The 21,047-nt window shown below is 31.7% G+C and overlaps 1 protein-coding gene and 1 long non-coding RNA gene across 2 annotated transcripts; one reads left to right on the top strand and one right to left on the bottom strand.

Moving 5' to 3' along the window:
* Positions 1 to 1,956: 1,956 nt before the first annotated feature.
* LOC110623890 lies at positions 1,957 to 12,347 on the bottom strand. The gene is made up of 2 exons (XR_006352336.1): positions 11,575 to 12,347; positions 1,957 to 11,204 (listed from the first exon to the last, which is right to left on the bottom strand). It is a non-coding gene; the product is annotated as an uncharacterized LOC110623890 (long non-coding RNA).
* A 406-nt stretch (positions 12,348 to 12,753) lies between these two features.
* Positions 12,754 to 13,995, top strand: LOC110625175 (protein SRC2). Its single transcript, XM_021770726.2, has one exon. The coding sequence runs from the start codon at positions 12,920 to 12,922 to the stop codon at positions 13,832 to 13,834; it is 915 nt and encodes a 304-aa protein (XP_021626418.1). The 5' UTR covers positions 12,754 to 12,919; the 3' UTR covers positions 13,835 to 13,995.
* The last annotated feature ends 7,052 nt before the right edge of the window (positions 13,996 to 21,047 follow it).

Raw genomic sequence — 21,047 nt, 5'->3', positions numbered from 1 at the left:
GATATTAAAAATAATATTTATATCCTAAATTTTATTTTTTTAATAAAAACTCAAAACTTAAAAATTTTAGTTGAATTTGATATTTAAAATTTTATTTATTAATAAATATACATTTAAAAAATTATATTAAAATTATATTTTTATTTATCATTATTAAATTTACTCATATTATTTTTATTCCCCATTTATTAGTTAGCAATCGATATTCATTTCGAATTAAATTTAAAAGTTTTATACGTTAATCTACCTTTTTTAATTGGAACTTCTTTAATATAATAATAAAATCATAAATATTTTTTTTAAAATAAATTGTGAAATTAATTTCTAATTAAATTTTAAATATTAAATTTTTATTAATAAATACTAAAATATTATAATAATTTTGATTTTTAATAGTATTAAAAGTTTTGAACTCTAAAAATTTATGTAGATTATTTTCAATATTATCGAGTATCAATAATATAATTTGTTAATAATTTAATTAAAATATTTACGCCTAATATTGCATATTTAATAATATTAACAACTATACACATAAATTTAAAGAGTTAAAAAGAAGTTTTAAATATTATTAAGATTAATTTACAAATATTATATTTATTATTTTAATATATGGTAATAAAAAATTAATTATGATAGATTTAATTTAAATTTAATTTTTATAAATTTTAATTATTAAGGAGAAAAAATAATATACTTAAAAAATGATATTGTCAAATTTAATATATAATTAAAATTAATAACATTTGAGACAATCAAAAAATTAATAACAAAAAATATTAATTAAGTTATTTTCTATCGTGGAGAATCTTATTAATACATCTCTATATAAAATTATTAATATATTTTATTATTTAAATTAAATTAAAAAAATTATTTTAGTGAAAAATTATTTTCAATGGAAGAAATTTTCAACAAAATATTTTATGTAAGAAAATATTTTCCAAGTTCTGCCAACACATAAAGTCTAAATAACTTTAGACACGTTAAAGATGTGCTTATTAAATCTATATTTTTTTCCGCAAGGAAATAATTTTTAAAAAAATATCTTCCTCATTTTAAGACTATTGAAGCATAAAATATTTTTCATGAATAAAATTGATATTTTATATTTTTTGAATTAAAATAAAATAAAAATTATTTTTTCAAAATATATTTCACATACAAAAGCATTCTCCACATAAAACGTTTACATCTAATTTAATTATCATATAAATAAATAATCCTAAAATAATTGATCTTTTCTCAACTAAATTAATTAAATTAACTAAAGATTATTATCTATTTTCAGATCATACGATAATATTTTAATTAATTTTTCTAATTAATTTCAGAATCAATGATTATTTACTCCTAATTTAAATCTTTATTTCCAATTCAATTAATAATTCTATAATATTTAATTACCAATTCAATCTTAAAACACCACCCTCCACCTTTCCCTAGATATAATTATTGAAATATATTGTGTATTAAAAATATTAATTTCAAAAATTAAATAATAAATAAATAAATAAAATCAACTCAAATAATTTATCCAAATTCCATCGAGTCTCCTTGCAAAGACGAGCGCAGAAGAAAAAATATCCTAGCAAAAACGGGCACAAAGGAAAAACAATGATGATGTAAATATTTATACCCCTTGAGATTCCTAACAGGCACAAAGGAAAAAAATATGAAAGAATTAGAACTTTTTGATAAAAACATTTTTATTCTAAGAGAAACATGGGGTAGAAAGTCAAAACACAAAGTAGAGGCAGAAATACAAGAGTACCCCATATTTTTATCTATTTCTTTAAAATCTCCCCAAATTTTCTCAGATTTATTTTTAAAGTGTCTCCTCTGTTTCTTAACTTATTTTGACATGTAAAACCACTCAAATGAAGTGAAAATATAAAATAACAAACTAAAATTAAAAACCCGAAAATTAAACATAAAAATCTAATAAGGCTAATGAAATTCAATCAAAATAGGTGGATGTATTTTCCAAACTATATGAGTACATGGGTAAAATTTCACTAAATCAAACATCTTACATGAGCAAATTATTTTCCGCAAACAAATGGAGAAATAGCTAAACAAAGACTATATATATACACACTTCCAATAGATATGAAAGCTGTTCATATATAATTATGAAACAAGTATTTCCATGTACATAATAGATGAGCTTTCACCTTAATTTGCCAACCTCACAGACTTGATTTCTGTAAGTTCTCCATACCCATCAGACATCTGATAGGCAAGTGTTTTATTGGAGGAATAGAGTCCGCACTACAATTTCTTCTCATAAGCTTCAGCCAAAACACCTTCCACTTGAAGCACACACAATCCTGATGAATTTTTAAACCAAGAAGAACATGCATATATTTCATCTATAAAGAACTCAGGTGCATGCAAATGCATAGCATATATGCATAAAGGCACAAACAATTCTTGCAATAAGTTTTTCCCGGCGGTAGTGCTCAAGTTTGTGCAAGTCTTAGGTTCTGTTTATTTCAGAGAAAATAACTTGTGTGAGTTGAAATATTTTCTAATTAAATAATTTATTTTCTATATTTGATTGCAATGTTAAAAAATAAAGAATGTCATTAAATTTATGTAATGAAGATTTAGGCTTCATCTGGAACAAATTTTGTAAAAACAGAATCCAACATGAATCTGCATGATTTCTATATCTTTTAAAGTGAATTCTTTTTTAGTTAAAACAAGAGACTAATTGGGTTAATATGATTTTCAAAATCCACAAAATAAATTTTTGTTCTTGAAAATGGATTAATTTTCTCTTTGACTAGAAACTATTTTCCTTTGATCAATTTTTCTATCTGCTCCAAACATCAAAAAATGCAGAAAATATGAAAAATATTTTCCAGCAACAAATGAAACTTGGTTCTTTTAATTATCATCCAGCTCTAATCACAGAAAGCACACAAGAAAGCATAAACTCTGCACCGTTAAATCTAAGAGGCCTAGTAATGGAAGGCTTTGGTGCCACATAGACATCCTGTTTCTTCCCCATTGAGACAGAATTGAGAAGCAAGCTAAAGCACCTAACTGTAAGTATTTAAATCATAGTTGTCAAATGGAGATTCAAATCAAGAATGAAAATCTTCCTTTTGTGATTCAGGAATCAAACATACAATCTAACCATAAGATCCAGCATGAATTTTACAAACTGATTAACAATAATAGATAGCTGTGTAGAACAAGCCGAATACAATATTTTTTCATCACGAGTCAACTTATAGGTCTTTCTGCTGAAGTAAAGTGGTTTGAAGTCTAGAACTAATGGCTAATCTAAACTAAATTCTAATTATATATATGTGTGTGTATGTTTGTATGTATGTATGTATGTATAGATCTATGTATATGGTCGGAAAACTTAAAGAGCCACATCACATGGTCAGGAAATTAAGGTGAAAATGACATCGGCAGTTGAATGAATGCTAATGCTAGGCAGGAAACAAAGTCTTCTATTTGCAAGCAGTAAACAAGTCTTCTACTTGCAACCAAACTTGCCAATATATTTACAGTAAAGAAGATGCTATTCCAAAATATAAAGTGTTAATTTGCAGAAAGGGGTGATGACCGATTAGCATGCAAAATATTGAACTCACTTCAACGTGAAGGGAAAAAGAAGACCGAATAGAGAAAAACTTCAGCTAATCAAACATTACACCTAAATCCTACCTATACAAACCACTCAATATGTTGGTTGGTTGTGTGACCTTTGAGGTCTTAAAGAACGTGCATACAGAACCAAACGGCTACTCTGAACAATCAATCCTCAATAGTCATCAGTTGATTTGGTTCCATTATACTTCAGTCTTTACTTGATCAACCTCAACAACCCCATACCCCAAAAATTCCCCTTTTTTTCCCTCCATATATGCATACGAGCCTAAAAATGCCATTCATGAGCTACAACTGCCATGCCATTGGATACTAAATAATCACTATTAACTAAAAGACAACTAAGCAAGGTAAACGATAAGTTATTTGTTTATAGGCTAAAAAACTCAGAAAAGTCGCACACTTTTAATACTATTCTTAAAAGCATAAGAAGTTGGCTGTAATGATTTTACTTCTTGGTACCTTAGCTTCAACACGTATGAGCATTTACATTTTATTTGCTCATAAAATGTACTGTACACATAAGAATAGAATATCTTATTCTTGTAATTATCTTAATCTCTACGTAATTACCTATTGTTATCACATAGGAACTCCAATTATATTAAATAGGATTGTTGGGTTTCCCTATGTGTTGTGTGTGTGTGCATGCGCAGGTGCACACGTAAATGCAACTCTTTCAACCTCTTATTCTAATTTCTCTCTGTCCTCTTTATTACCTATTTTAGCTTTCTAAATCAGTAAAAAACTCGTAAGGCTTAGAGGTGCACAGAGGTCAACCAACCTAATCCAACCAAATTGAATCAAATCAATTCAATCTAGAACAAAGTTCATGGTTTCTTATCTCTATGGTAGGATTTGGTTTGGTGACATGGAAATCTAATAAAACCAAACCAAATGAAATAATGTTGCATACAAAGTTTGAACTTTTATGGGCCTTTCTTGTTATTTTGGCCCCCCAACTCATATAGTTTAACAACATGCCATAATGATATGTTATTATAAAAGATCAAATGTTATTTCAAAAGGTGTTACGCATTGTTTTCATAGATAATAAGAACTAACCAAAGGTAAATGGCTTGGGGTTAGTCCTCACTGAAGAGTCAGTCCTCTTACCATTTCCCAATTCGAATAAAAGATATTGGGTTATTCTGATGTGAGCCACAAATTGAATGTTTTCGTAAGTGATAATGATTCCCAGTCTAAGTAGGAATATAGTCAGTAATTCCTATTTTTCATCTAAATAGGAAGAATGAGACATTCCTTGTAATATGTAAGAAAGAGCAGCCTATGAACAAAATTATAAGAATTATTTTTCACCAAAAGGCTTGAGTCCTTACAACTCCTAGGACTAGGGTTCTCACTATGGATTTACATCGTGGTTGCGGCCATGTTTACGGTTGCAAATGCTGGTAATGAAAACAGGCTTGCAAGACCATTTTTTTTAAAAAAATTGCATAACACACGAAATAGTCATTTAAATATATGAGTACAACTAAGATACCCAATCAAATAATAAGCATCAATGTATCAAAGAAAACATTCAATCTATCATTATTAAACATCTTTAACAATAATCACTTTATAGCTAAAATAACAATGTAGATAATATACATAATAAAGAATAATTCTTCATATCCAAATTTGACAAACAAAACTTGGCATCCAATATTATTTTCTTTAACAAATAAGTAAAAAAGAAAAACTAAAACAAATATAAATAACTCAAATTTTATAAGGGACAGATGTGTAGAATTCGAAAGATAGTTAATAATCTTAATTTAAGAGAAAAGAAGTGAGATATTTGTAGATATATAATTAACACACAACAAAATAAAACTTCCCAATCTAAAAGAGAATAAGTTGCTTCCCCCATTTCCCTTAAAAAAAAGTGAGGTAACGGACCATTACTATTACTTAACAGTAAATAACAGTCGTTACAAGAACAAATTTTCCTCAGCCTTAAATAACGGATCTAATGGTAACGGGAGGGTCAAAAACCTATAAAAAATAGTCATTATGTCTTTAAGCAAAATAATGGTTCTCACTAACAGGCCCAACTTCTTTCACCATAGGCCAAAAAAATGAAAGAGCAAAAGTTCTCAATCCTTTTATTCAGTCCACTGGTCCATAATCAGTAACTCAATCTCAGACTTGGGGACCATATCATAGTCCTTGTGACGAGCTACATAAACAAATCTGTCTGAACTCAAAATCAATTTAGTAATTAAACAAATCTACCAAGAAAAGGAAATGATTTAATCTACGCGTAGAACTAAATATTCATAAACTCAAATAAAAAAAACCTTCAACTTTATCTTAACGCCATTAAAAGACAAGTGTCATCTAGAAACAATTGTCTTTTATATGTGACAAACTAGTCAACATTGCCAATATAAGAAATAAAATTCAAGCAGATACACACAACTAAAACCATTTATTACTGGGGATTTGCTTGCCTTTTTTTGCACTAAACTGAAAATATTTACTATGATAGTTACCTAATATCATTTTAAGTTTATTTATTCATTATGCTTATATTCATTTTTCAATTTTTAGAGATGTCAATCTCATTAGAATAGCTTAGGCATTGTTAACACACTTTTAAAAAGAAGCCATGTCTATTTTTCTTTTTTAGCTGTTGTTTTCTCCAAATGTCATTAATATGGTATTTGGTTCATAGATTTACTGTTCCAATAGAAATCTCCTCTCATTAATTCCATTCTGATCATTACCAATTTTAGCTTATAAACACACTTAAAATAAGGCCCTTATTAGTCACCTTCCAATTACACAGACTACTAGATTATAAATACCCTTGACAAAACAACTATTTCACCCCTCTCATCGTCTTTCTTCTTTATCAAATTATTTTGTGCTTGATACACCGGTGTAAGGTTCTTCTATGTCAATTCTGTAGTTCTATCAAAATAAGAATATAAAATTCTCCCTCTCTATTAATGTAGTTTATTTTCCTGCAGACAGGCTGAAATGGAAAGCATAGAAAGTACTGATTGGGAGAGTATTGGAAGCAATCAAAAAGAAAGTGTTGGAAGCAATTTTGCGGACAGTTATAATTCAGGAGTGGAGGAAAATAAAAGAACAGATGAAGATGATCACAAGATTTTTTTACTTCTAACCATCTTCCATGCTCAGGGGATAGACCGTCCCAAGAGCAATACTGCTAGGATTTACAAGGTTGAATCTTGGGTAGAAGGAATTAGATTCCTGTGCATGACACCAGAAGTTTTTGGATTACCAGACCCTAAATGGGACTGGCAATTTTGCATCCCATTGGAAAATCCAAAGGATTGTAAGTTTTTGCACCTGGAGGTAATTAGGACCTATCCCAAGACTGATCCGGGAACCTCCACTGGCGAGGCCTTGGTGGGCAAAATACAGCTGGCTCTGCCCACACTCTCAACAAAAATAGAGGGGCTCTTTGGACTAATGAGGCCTGAAGGGCCATACTACAAGGCTGAGGGGCACATCTATCTCTCTATGCAACTGATTAAGTTTCAATATATGCCTAACCAGTTGGGTTAATTTCAATCTTTGTTTTCAGCAGCTTTTAGATCCCTTTAATTAATTAGAAATCTGTATTTCCTTTCTGAGTTGAATGAGAATATATATGTTTGATTTCAAATTTCAGCTTACTTTGGTTTTCATTATCTTATCTCCTTCTAAATCTCCTGCAATCATGTGCAGAAATGTCTCTATTTTTTATTCATCACAATGCAGTTAGAGGAGAAAAAAAATATGGACTTGATTGACAAGCCAATCCACATTACCCTAAACTATTAGGTGAAAGGCCATCCACAAACCTACTCTACTCCTGAGATGACCCCAAAAAAAAAATATATATATATATATATATATAAAGAGAAGCTAAGAGGCCCATAAATTTTTTGATCAAAATAAATCCAATAACTTGAAAATAATTTAATTTTTGGTAATTAGAAATTGCAAACAAGAAAATCTAGTCCTTTTCACTTTTGGTCTTCATTTTTAAAATTTAACAATAATATGCAAAGACTACACCCACAAAGAAAAATAGCCAAAAAAAAAAAACCTCAAAAAATCTGGAAGAGTGATGAATGACTCAACCTGATTATCTCTACTTAAATTCATAACTGTGTAATTATAGCCAAAGGACGAATCAATAAAAGAATTCTTATATAAATCTTCAGAAGAATCCATATGAACAATGAATCATATAAACCCAATACAGTATACATTACCCCCTTCCAATTACAATTGCTTTTTTATTTCCTCATGCTCACAGTACACTGTTCTTGTGCTAAGAAGCCTAATCTAACATCAGACAAGGAAAATTTCCTGCACAACTTACTAGACTCCATCAAACCCAACACGTCTGCCTTAACAGATTTCTTCAGCTTTTCTCTAATATAGTTTTGCTAAATTATACATACAAAGATACGTAAGCTATTATTACCTTTTCAACGACTTGTCTGAAGGTAATTGACCACTATTTTTATGGATAAATGCTTGATCTTTCAGTAGACCATGAAAGAAGCCAACTAAGACTCGTTGAGAAAAAGACATGAAACAAAATTTTATATAAGAATAAAAAACACAAAAAGACAAATAGATCTAAAGAACTAGAAAAAAAGTTGAAGATCCATATACTCGTAAAAAATCCAGAAAAACAAGTTCCACATATAGCAAAAGCAAATTAGCAAAGAATAATGTACACTAGCACATGCATGCATAAACAATCAAACAAGAATAACAACTTATTCAAGTAGGGGATACAATGGCAGCACAAAAAGCAATATATATCCAAGCAGGCAGTCAATATGAGGCCTGTGAGTAAAGCTCAACTTATTCATAATCCATAAATATGCTATTAAGACAAACCAGTGGAAATGGTCCTTCAGTAATATAATTGGATCATAGATTGTATTGAATTTGTACTATCCTGAAACTTCATTTAGATAACTGCTAATTTGCACAAGAAAAATTTTCTCTTTATGAACAAAATAGAGTAAGAATAACATAGTTCCTCAATGCAAAGTGTTACATTCTTTCATTGAAACAACATAACGTCTAAAAAAGAAACACTCAGAATAAGTAGTTGGAAAAATACATACTTGAGGGAGGAAGCTCCATGGAGGACACAAGAATTGATTAAGGGATTTCAGTCAAAGTGAGCTTCTCTTCTAATTGAGCACCAAATATTCGCAAAAGAAAAGAAAAATGATTTGAAAACCACATTTATAGTCATTGAAAGAGAGGAAATAAAAAATAAAAAAAAACCATCTAGCTCAATCAACCATAAAGGGTGACCTAGTGCATGAAGTATCCCACCCCCTGCTTAGCAGAGAGGCTTTTTTTGGCTCGAACCTGTCATATTTTATCTAAATATGATTTTATTTATTTTTGTGATTAGTAAAACAGCACAATATATATTTATAGCATTATAAGGACCACATATGAAGCGAAAAGAACAGCACTCTGAATCAATAATTCCACGGGTGACTAATATGATTTAACACTGGGTAAAAAGCTATTCAAATTGCAACGCAACTACATAAGCTATTGAGACAATCAACATAAGTATGCAACTGATATATTATGCAACTGACAAGCTAAAAGATTATCTAGCTGGCAAACAACTCGACTAGTAATGGTTTTCAGCCTAGAAATTGTACTAATGAACGACATGCGCAATATCAAGATAGGTATTGATTGAAAGCTTCTGAATATGTTGCTTGACATTTTCCGAATAATGAACAAAAGTGAAAATTCCAAATGACTTCACAAATTTCATTTAAAGTGCCAATCTAAATATAGATCCATTTTTCCACTTTTTTTTGGTTGTTGATTTGGGTAGAGCACTTGGTACCCCCACATCACTAACTAACATAGGGTCTGGTAGCATTCAGCTTTTCATGCATGTTTGTAAAATTTTAAATATCTCAGAAGATAAAAAAAAAAAAAGAAGCACTAATGTGGTACTGTAATACACTTCATATTCAAAACTTCTTCCTAGGGGAATTTGAGGCATGAGTTACTCATTTATTCTTAAATAATTGTACATCTACTTAGCTTGCTGCTATTTCATCTTCATTTTTCATTTTCCTTTTCTTTTACAATAACCAAAAGGCAAGGATGCACTCCTTAACAAGTTAACCAACTGATGCCTTAATTGATCTTCCAAAGAGTCATTACTGCATCACATAAAATTCTGTGATACATGTCTAATGCAGTGGTAAGTTAGACTCCAAACCCGCAGTTAACTGTATATCCTCCACTTCCTCTATCCAACGTAAAATTATTTATGTTACTCAACTCTGTGAATGCTCAGACACACAGCAGATAAGGGAGGTCTATTTCACACATGTAGGTGGGTTTATTTACATGTCTTTTAAGTGAGATCGTTGATGTTAAATGTTGTTTTAGCTATAAGTCTGCGAATGTGGTTGCCCATTTGTTAGCAACGGGTATCCATTCCGAGTCAGGCTTGGGAGTTTGGTACGTTAATCGACCTCCTTTTGTTGTGACTTCTTTAATGCGATAATAAAACCACAAATGTTTCTTTTCAAAAAAATTTACATGTTTACTACGAACTTGCCACTATTTTTTTCACTTAATCTCTTATAGATTCCATAGAAGGTGAAATGTACTAATGCACTTTAGATGTCATAGCAGCCAAATAGAGCTCTCTCCCTTCCTCCACAATTCACCAACTCCAGTATCCATGTCACAAGCATCTCAACGTTTATTAATAACTGCTCAAATCCTCGTTTATATTTCACTTACTGCATCAACATTTAATTTAGCAACTTTATATATCATGTGTCCTTGAAAAACTACACAGGCCATCACCAAGCCGATCCCTGGGAAATTGTACTAGACTCCTAGGAGGGTGATTTGAATGTTATAACCATCAAACAGCTCAAAGAGAAAATCAGCTTTCAAGATGCGATCTTTTACGCTTGTAGCCGGAAGTTCTATGTTTCCACTATATAAATTTTCCATTTTACGAGTTATTCAGTCCATATCTTTTAGTCAACTTAGCCATCATAGTAAACATGAATAATCATTATCAACAATTATTTATGTATATTATCATTCATTAGTAAACACCAATGAGTGAAATAACGAGGTTAAAACCTCTGATCCCAAATATACCACCAGAAAAAGTCTATAACCAAAGCAGTCATTTCATCCAATCAATGGGAAACAAACCATGTAAGCTCATCTGATCCCTTCACAAGTTATGCCATAGTCCAAAGCAAATTTATCAAGAAAAGTAAAGGGAAAAATATCCTTCCCGCTAATTTAACTCATTCCACAAATTTCAAATGAAATCAAACACCAAACAGAATGAGTAAACATCAAAAAAAAAAAAAAAAAAAAAAAAAAAAAAAAAAAAGAAGAAATAATAAAACCTGAAATGAACCCACCACGGTCTTCACTTCAAATACCATCGACCACTATTTGCATCTTCTCCAAGCCAAAAAGCCCAGTGAGCTTGGACAACAACCCAATATTTACGAAGTCAGAATTCGTTCCAAAAAGTACTGGGAAACCTTCTTCATACTCTGCATATTATACGGCGGCCGGATCAGATTCAAGATGAGGTAAGTTTTCTGCAATTTTAAAATCATATTTTTTTCCTTATATATTATTTTCTAAAACGGTGGGAGATTTAATAGTGATGAAAATATATGAGTTTAACAATGCAAAAATCATATATATGAAAATAATATATATATATATATGAAAAAATCATATTATTTTCTAAAGCGGTGTGAGATTTTATTATTATAGGCTTAATTTAGATTTTTTCTAAGATTGCATTTATCAAGGCTTTTAAAGGCAAGAGTATAGAGAGAATTAAGATTAACATACAACTCGAAGAAAACCAGACAAAAACTTCAATCCGAATAAGAAGAACAGACCAAAACCAACCATAGATAACTCAAAATCATGACTCAGCGCAACCCAAACCATTCAGCCCAATCCAATCCAAACCATTCACATGAAAATGAGGCACCGCTTGAAACTGATACACAGGTGCACCGCTAGGAATCGTCGTCATCATCACCGATCAAAGCAATCTACGCTACGGTATCGCCGATGAAAACAGATTGACAATCACCTGGACGGGCAGCACCAGAACCAACAATGCTAACAACAACCTTCGAGCACAAACTAGCCATGCAAGCCACCTCTGAAAACTTCAGGAATAAGACATATTAAAGGCAACCCATATCAAACCATGGTGTGCGAGAAGGAGACGCCGCCGAGCCCAACGAGAGCGTGAACTCCGGATGTAGTGGGGCGATCCTAAGATACCGGGGTCACAGCAATCCTCAGCAGTCGAAAGTGAGCCATCAACCCCATCAAGTCCAAAAAACCAGTCCTCCTTCACAAAAAAATCATTTCAGACCTTCAAAGTAAAAATAACAGGAAAAAAAAAAATCTAAAACAAGCCGGCACTGCCATCTCTAGTGAGAAAAATCAAACAAAGAGAAGACTACGTCGAAATTTGTCGTCCATTGGAACTCCTTCCTTGCAAAACTACAAATATTTGCTTGTATCTCACCATTTTCTCCTTTACCCAAGAGGATTTCCTCTCTCTTTTCTCTCTCCTTTTTCACTCTCTTGATCCTTCTCTATTTCTCTTCAATTTGGACTTGGTTTAAGAAGCTAATTGAACTTTATTATAATAAAAAATAATACTCATTTTGTCACATAGATATTTTAAATTAAGTTTCACCAAATATTTACAAAGAATTTGTAATTAATTTCTATGGTGTAAAAATATTAATAAGTTAATTTCTTTGTTTCTAAAAATATATTAAAATATTTTTTATAATTTTAAAAGTATATTAAAATATTTTTATTTTATAATTTAAAAAAATATATAAAAATATTTTTACTGTTAATTTAAAATATCGTTAAACATTATTTTTAATTTAAAATATGAAATAATTTATTTCTTTATTATTTTTAACCTTAAAAACTGCGAATATTTTAAATATTTTATATTTTTATTGATGAATAAACTTTTTAATAAATTTTTAAAAATATTATGAAATAAAGATATATATATTTTAATTCATCCCTAGCCACCTCAACCCCCATTATTATCACTATTAGTTGTGGTCTTCGTGGAGGGTAAAACAGTCATTTCATCTTTTCCTTCATTGCTTTCACGCTACTCCCGAAACCCACAAAGCCACACCGTCACTCCCCAAACTCCACATCGCTTCTCTCTTCTTATCCGGCGTACAGTCTGCACGTCTGCTTCATGGCCTCTTGTCGCCCGCCACCGGCGAAGCCTCTCGATCTCGAACTCACCATAGTCTCCGCCAAGCACCTCAAGAACGTCAACTGGAAAAACGGCGACCTCAAAGCCTACGCCGTCTTCTGGGTGTATCCTGACCGGAGGCTGTCTACCAAGTCCGACGACTCCGGTTCTACACGACCCGTTTGGAACGAGCGCTTCACGCTTCCTCTACCTCTTTCTCCACAGGAATCCTATCTTACACTAGAGATATTCCACTCTAAGCCCAGTGAAACCCCCAAACCACTCGTCGGCACCCTCCGGCTGCCCTTGAAGGAACTCTCGGACCCAGATGACTCGACCAGAATTCGAACGTTTGAGCTGACCCGCCCATCTGGTCGTCCTCAAGGTAAGATCAGGGTAAAGCTCGGTTTCCGTGAGCGCCCTCTGCCACCACCGCCACCGCCGCCAGTGGTTTCTGATTACCACCATAGTATCCCTCCACAGAACTATTACTACAGCACTGCTCCTATGCCGCCACCTCCTGCGCCACGTGATTACAGATTCGGGCCCACAATTCCGCCTCCTCTTTCGCCGTCACCGCCACCTCCGCCTCCTCCATACTCTTCTTATCACGATGGCTACCATCCGTATTATTCGGGATATTACTCCTCGGCCCCACCCCCGCCAAGGCCCTTCTTTGATCGCACGGGCACTTACGGTGGGCCTTCTGCGCCGGTTGATTATTCAGCGTATGATCAGAGACAGAAAGGAGGGAAGATGGGGTTTGGTACAGGACTGGCTGTGGGCGCGGTTACTGGGGCTCTTGGTGGTCTAGCATTGGAAGAAGGATTGAAATATGAAGAGAAGAGCGCAGAGAGGGTAGAGAATGACCTTGCAGGGCGTGATGATTATAGTGAGTATCGCGTGGACTATTGATGGATAAATTGCTGGTTTGGTGAGGCTTTTAAGTGGTAACTTGTGCTTATTTGTTTGTGATTTCTATGGTACATATGTGTATATACACAATCTATGTGGGATGGAATGCCACTTGGTGTTTGATAATCTTAATCGAAAGGAAATAAATTCTGGTTCTAATACCTCTTCTTCATGGTTGCACTTTAATGCTTGGTTTAAGATCAAATGAATACCTTATTCATAGAATAGAACTTTATCAATTTGGAAAGAAAAAAAAAAATAAAGTCTTGGAGCTGTGTTCTTGCACCATTTACTATTCAGTTATGATATATCTAGCTTGACGGATAGATATTACACTTTCTAATTGGAATGCTCCCTGGAGATGAAAGGGAGAAGGATTTAATTTACTTGGGACTCGCACATAGACATTAGTATTTCACTCGTTATCTTGTTGATACAGTGTAAGGTTTCTAAGAGCTTCTCAAATTTCTATTGGCAACTTCCTAGCTTGAATTAGTTTCATGCTCTACTGGTCTTCATTTTAGGTGGTCAGATGAGGCAGTATCTTGTCCTGATTCATTTCTCATGTTTTACTTACTGCAAAGCAAGTGTTTCCTGGTGCACATTTGCAGTGTGCAAGTCTAGTGTACTCGTTTGAAATCTTAATCTGCCAAATGTTTTCTCGTATGTACCTTAGCTTAGCTTGAAATGGTGGTGCCAATTTCTAAGCTAATATTGATTTATAATCTAAAAGAGTTTTTGTGGGATTTGATTTATATTTGTATTACATTAATTTTTTACTAAAGTTAGGTGCTTAAGTTAGCTGTTGTCTACAAATTCTTGCTCTCTTGGCTCTTTCGCAATATGCTAGCTTCTGTCTGTCTGTTGGGTCTAAAATTCATCCTTCTCGGTTGTTCTTTTCATTGCTATCAGAACAATTAATCCTACTTGCTTATTTATTTTGTTGTATATTTTTCTTCAACGGGCTAGTTGTTGGTAAACAACAACTAATCTTGGATATTGATGCGGACATGGTTTCCAACAGTCCAAATGGTGAAAAGAATTTAAGTCGTTGCCGCTGTTGTTTTTGTTACTTGCTAGGCTAGCTGTTGGTGAACATGCAAGTGTTAATATGTGTTGTTTGAGGCAGAACCTGTTCTGCAAGTTTTCATACGTAAGCAGTAATTTAGTTTCCTATATGATGTAGTGGGGGAAGTTCTTAATTATCATCATCATCATCGTCTTGTTGGACAGTGACGTGCTCTGAGTGTTGTTTTGTCTTATAGAGCGTTGCGTTTAATTGAAATCCGACATCAGACAGCAGAAATTTGAATAGAGTTGCATTTCGGAACTCTTGAAACTTGGTATGAAAAATTTTAACTAGTATTAAGCTCTCTCTCTTGTAAGCACGTGATGCAAGTACTCTTGCCTGTTCATTTCCAGCCGAGTAACCACAGAAGTAGAGGTTCAGAAATGTGGAGTAGCGAGACTTTTGGTGTATTTTTCTTTTAACTTGGGAGGAATCCCAATAACTATACTTTCTCTTACCACTTCATAATCAGACCCTTTTTGTTTGGAGAAGGGTTTCTATCATGAGCGAATGGGAATTCGTTTGGCTTTATTGTTTATAGTTCTGCAAACATCTGAAGCCCCTTCTTGCATATAATGCACCCAATTTCTTGTTTCTGAACTCTCTGTATTTGGGGGAAAAGGTGAATGAAATATAAAAGTAAGGTTGTTCATAATTTGGTTTGATGAAAGACACTGTTTATAAGTAGGTGAAGGTTTGTAGAAGATAGCCGAACTAACCTTGTCATGTTGGTTTTTGGGGGAAAAGGTGAATGAAATATATTAAGAAATCAGTGAACAGATTAACTGTGTTTGGAAGAAGATGGAGTAAAGTAAGTTTTTGTAAATTATGGTTTTATAAAAGTAAGGTTGTTCATGATTTTTAAGTCTTAATAATCTTTTATTATCTGGGAGAAAAGAGAGTTTTTAAAGGTATTTGAGGCTTCAATGAGAAAATTTTTGGTGGATTGAAATTGGAGGCTTGGAAGTTTTTAACAATCTCTAAAAATCCTAGATTAGAAAACTATAATGCACAGGTAAAGCAGATACAGCTTCAGCTTCTGTAAGAGTTTAGCATTAACTTCAATTAACCTTCTTCGTTGTCATCCGGCTAAACTGACTTCTCAAAAATCCGCATCCATAATTATCCCATCCATACTACGAGTGAGTCTTTTTGATGGAATTCTATAAGCTACCAGAACTCCATCTACATCCTTTGAAAAATATAATGTACACCCAGATATCTTTTTACTAGTTGATGTAATATCTGAGGTAAGAGTTCGAGGAATCGTTGAGAAACCCAATACTTGGGAAGCCACTTCATGTATATCACTCTTTCTCTGCAAACTATTATTAAATTGTAGCCATAAATCATGTTTGAAAGCTCTATCCAACGGGATAAAAACTGTAGAAGCAAGTTCTTCTGCCAACATTGCGATCATTCCTCTCTTCATCCTTGAAAACCTTTCTCCTGTTAACAGTCTTGTAAAGCTTCATTGCTTCATTTCCTAGAATGCCCAGGGACAAGAAGTCCAAAATATGAATCATGATCACCAACAAGCAGTAAACAGTGAAAAAATCTGTTAAAAAAGATTCCAAGTATCTCTATAATTTATGTCAGAAAATCTGTGAATTAATGCGTTCATGTTCTGCACGAGTTTTTATTTTGTATCAGATCGAATATATGGAATTTCTGCCCTCCATCTATTTTAGCTGATGTATTGTTGCATGATTCTATCAATGCATGAGTAACTCCCTTTACTTTCAAAAATTTAAAAAATAAAAAGCAGCAAACAAAAACCACCAAACCCACAAAAGCAATTGGGTTCTTCAAAAGTAGCCTCCTCTCATTTTCTTTATCAACTGCATCACTGACAATGTGTCGTATCCCTAAAATCTCAGCATCTACATTTTCAGAAATTCACTGTCGTTAACCCATTCATGACAATTTAACAAGAAAAATCATCATGCAAAAGCTTTGTAAATTCCCTTTCAAAGCTTATCGAGCACTTTTCCGTATCCAATATAGCTCAAGACTTTTAGTCAAGTGAAAAGTGACACGTGCATTCCATCTCACTGCTAAAATTCATCATCTTCAACATCTTCTCGTCATCTTCAAAACTGAACATAATAGAGCAGCATGATGATGATAAAATCTCAGGATTTGAAGAGCTTGCCCATTCTTAGTGGTCCCATGCATTTTGCAAGAGAGCTGACACTGGTTGTGTGGAGAAGAAGCAAATGGAGCAGCCAAGTTGTTCATGGATGATCAACAACTTGAGTTCTCACGATGAATCTGGATTTGCTCTCCTCATATTTGTAGATTTATTCTGATAGTAATTGGTAAAGACTCATATTTACATCATACTCTTATTATTTTAATAATAAAAAAGGTAAAAATAAAATTTTGAATAAATAAAAAATATATTAATTATTAATTATGGTTTATTGAATAAATAAAAAAATATATCAAAGTGGAGCTTTATATTTTATAAGATAAGTATTTATATTTATTATGATAAATATATATTTTTTTAAATAGGAATTAAAGATTAGGGTAGAACTCGAGACATCTCAAATTTATTCAGATGCATTTAATATCAAATTAAATCTATGAGTGCGATAAATATATTTTACGACATTATTAGAAAGTACCGTATTAATAACTCTTTTTTAACACTAACCACAATTTTATTATAAAATATCTATATGTTCATAATTTGAGAGAAAGACCAAGCGATGAAGTTTTGCCTGCGGAGGAGAGGTTTCTGTTTTCGGATTTCCTTTCCGTCCGCCTGTTTCTATTATTCCGAATAATCTGCTTATTTAAGTGATGAGTAAACTTTTTTTTAAAAATGATTTTAGTTCTCAATTTCGTAAATTATGTAAATTTAAATATCTTCAAAATTTATATAATTAAAAAATAATATAAATATTATTTTAAATGAATAAATTAAAAAATATAACTACTACTACAACATACATTTTTAGTGAACTACTAAAAGATTGTACAATCGTCAATGGCCGGCCGATCAAAAAGCAGAGTGTTCAAAGAACTTTACAATGAGAATCCATGCCATTGCCAACGTTGCAAAATTAATCAAGATACATGAACCAGCACATTAGCTCTACTAACTACGTAGACTCATACTATAGTTTATTATATATGATGTCAAACCTTTGACTTATATAGTCATGTCTACCGTATAAAAAATGTATTGTTATTATTATTGATATTGTCTAAAATTTATTTTTTTGATCGAGTATTCTTCTGTCGACTCGATCAAGCCATAAATTTATAAAAAAAATAAAAGTGAAATAATTAGCGTTTACTTTTAATATATAATTTATTATATATTTTTTATAAAATATTTATAATAAACTAATCTTTAATTTTAAAAGGATGTTATCGTTTCGAATCGGATGTAGATGAGTTATATCTATTATTGTTGTTACGAATAAAATTGACCCATGAGAGACATATAAGCATTAGGTACCATGAATGATTTAATTATTTTTTTTTTAATTTTTGGAGTACAAGATTCATTGGTATTTAGTCTTATATTCATTTGATAATTGAAGTTGTAAAGTCAATATATATGGTTGTTAATTTAATTGGCGGCAGCAATGGAATAAATTCTTTGAATTTAATGTTTCTTTTTCGACATCTACATTTAATTATATGTCCACAGAAAATGACCTATGTTTTATTTTTATTTTCTTATTTTTAATGAAATTTTAAACATAGAATTACATATATCACATAAATAATGTAACAAATAACTCAAGATCACATTTTTAAACATTAAAGTCAAACGATATAAATTAGATAAGGAAATTTTCTTTATATTATAAAGATTAAATAATAATTTTTTAATTATTTATTTAATATAAATTAATGTGATTGTATAAAAAAATTTATTTATTAAATTAATTTCAGGTGATTAATTCCATATCGAAATAATTAACAATAAAATTGATGTTTTGAAATTTATAAAATAGGATTCACAGTGGTTGTGTAAGTTTAAATGGACATAAAGACGTTCTCCCTTTTATCATTTTTCTTTTATCCGCTAGTGACATTTAACTGTTTTTCTGCTACAGTACTATTTGTTTCTGTCACTTAGGTCCGTACATACAGATGTGTCAGAATCGCTCTCCACATCAAACGGTCATTTAATTTATCCGGCGCTCACGCGGGCATGGTTGCGAAGTGACCAATCATGTTCTCATTCTTCTGGTCACATCACCAGACTGAACTTCCTTCAAAAAGGTCCGCGTGTGAGGTCTGTCCGGCCTGATTCTCTGACTGAATGGTTAAAACGCGTAATCTATATTGGTTTACTTCAAGAAAGATTCGGTGGACTTCGGACTTATTTTCCTCATCCGGACCCGGCCTTTCCCATCGAAAATCATTTCATAAAATATTATTTTATTCTAAAATTTTGCATTTTTTATCATTTCAAGTCAAAATATTAATTTCCTAAAACATATAATCTAAAATGAAATTTTACTCATCAAATTTAAATTGATATAATAAATTTAGGAAAATTTATTTTAATTAAGTCAAATCATATACACCATCAAGTTAATTTTTTAATTTAAAGATAAAATAAATTTAAAATTGAATAAATAAATTACAAATTGGGTAGGTTAAGAATTGCCACCTCTAATATGCATGGATCCAGACTAAAAAACCTGTGCAGGAAATTAACACCCAATACCCAAGAATTAAAGGTGAAGAACTTAAAAATTTTCAATTTTCATGGTTGTTCTTGAACTGTCATGTAACTATAAATCTTGTCAAGGTTCAGTGCAACTTTACTAGTCACTTGCTCTTGCTTTTGGGTCCTAGTACTTAGACACCATGCATTAATTCCAACACCAATAACAAATTTAATTAATTAATATTAATATAATATTTTAGGACCAATCAGATGCTTCTTACATACTTAGTTGTTCTTGAACTGTCCCACATGTTGCAGATGTCAACCAATATAACTTCCACTGGGGTCCTCGCACTTAGACACTTCACTTATTTAAAAGAATAAATAAATAAATAAAAATTGAGAATCAAGTCAAATAATTTAATATAAATCCAAATGTGGGTATATAGTTGATATAAAAAAAAATTAATTTATTTTTTTTTCTCTTACAGAAATTGTCAGGCGCCGACAAATCAGAAATGGCGGTTGTAAGAAGATTCTTATGAATAAACCGACCATAGAAATCATGTAGTAATAATAAGAATATGAATCTGAAGAAGCAAAATACAGTTAAGGATTAGCTTTATACTAATGACAGTTTAGATTCTAATTAAGTTAGCCGACCTTTCTTGGCATTGCAAGAATGACGACCATATTAATCATTTGCCATGCAAATCTTTATTTTAAATTTAAATTATTTTTATTCTATTGAAAGTTCATATGCATGCATGATTTATACATACATTTTTGTAAGTGCTATAGTTTTTTTTATTTACTCAATTTCTATAAAAATTCAATTATCTTTTCAAATATTTTTTTAAGTACCGATGATTATTGAACTTTCTGTATCGAAAAAATAGATCGAGATTTAAAAAAATATATATATTAAAAGTCTATCAAGCCATTTTCAAGTAGATCAATTCAATATCTCAAACCTTAATTCGAATATTTAGAATAGACCGGATCAATCAGGAGCACAAACTCAACAGAAAATAATACAGTCCAGTGATATGATGTAAGAAGAATAGTTGATTCAGTCACTTCACAGTTTTATCAGCATGCGTGCCAAAAGAATTAAATAGCCGTCTGATATGGAGGGGTGCTCTGATGTATCCGTACGTATGAGTTTGAATGACAAAAATATGTGACACTGTACTAAATAAACGGTTATAACTAACAGGAAGAAAAAAAGAAATTAAAAAAAAAGAAACATTAGATGCATTCTCGAACTTGAGTCGTATTTTTAACTATTTAATTTTGGATATCTGTTTGTGTGGGTTAATAAATGAAGCAGACACAAAATCTGAGGGTTAACGAGGATGGGCAATTTGATGCTGTGCATATCTTGTAGATACGGGCTTTGGTGTGATCTCAAGGTAGACATGAGTTGATACTCCTGAGATTTGAAGGGAAAATCTCACTACGATGTCCTCTTTTTTCTATTTTTATTTTTTATCCTC

The sequence above is a fragment of the Manihot esculenta genome, chromosome 10, assembly GCF_001659605.2.
Source record: "Manihot esculenta cultivar AM560-2 chromosome 10, M.esculenta_v8, whole genome shotgun sequence".
NCBI classification, from domain to species: domain Eukaryota; kingdom Viridiplantae; phylum Streptophyta; class Magnoliopsida; order Malpighiales; family Euphorbiaceae; genus Manihot; species Manihot esculenta.
The sequence above is the reverse complement of the archived record's forward strand: the minus strand, read 5'-3'. Positions and strand labels throughout refer to the sequence as shown.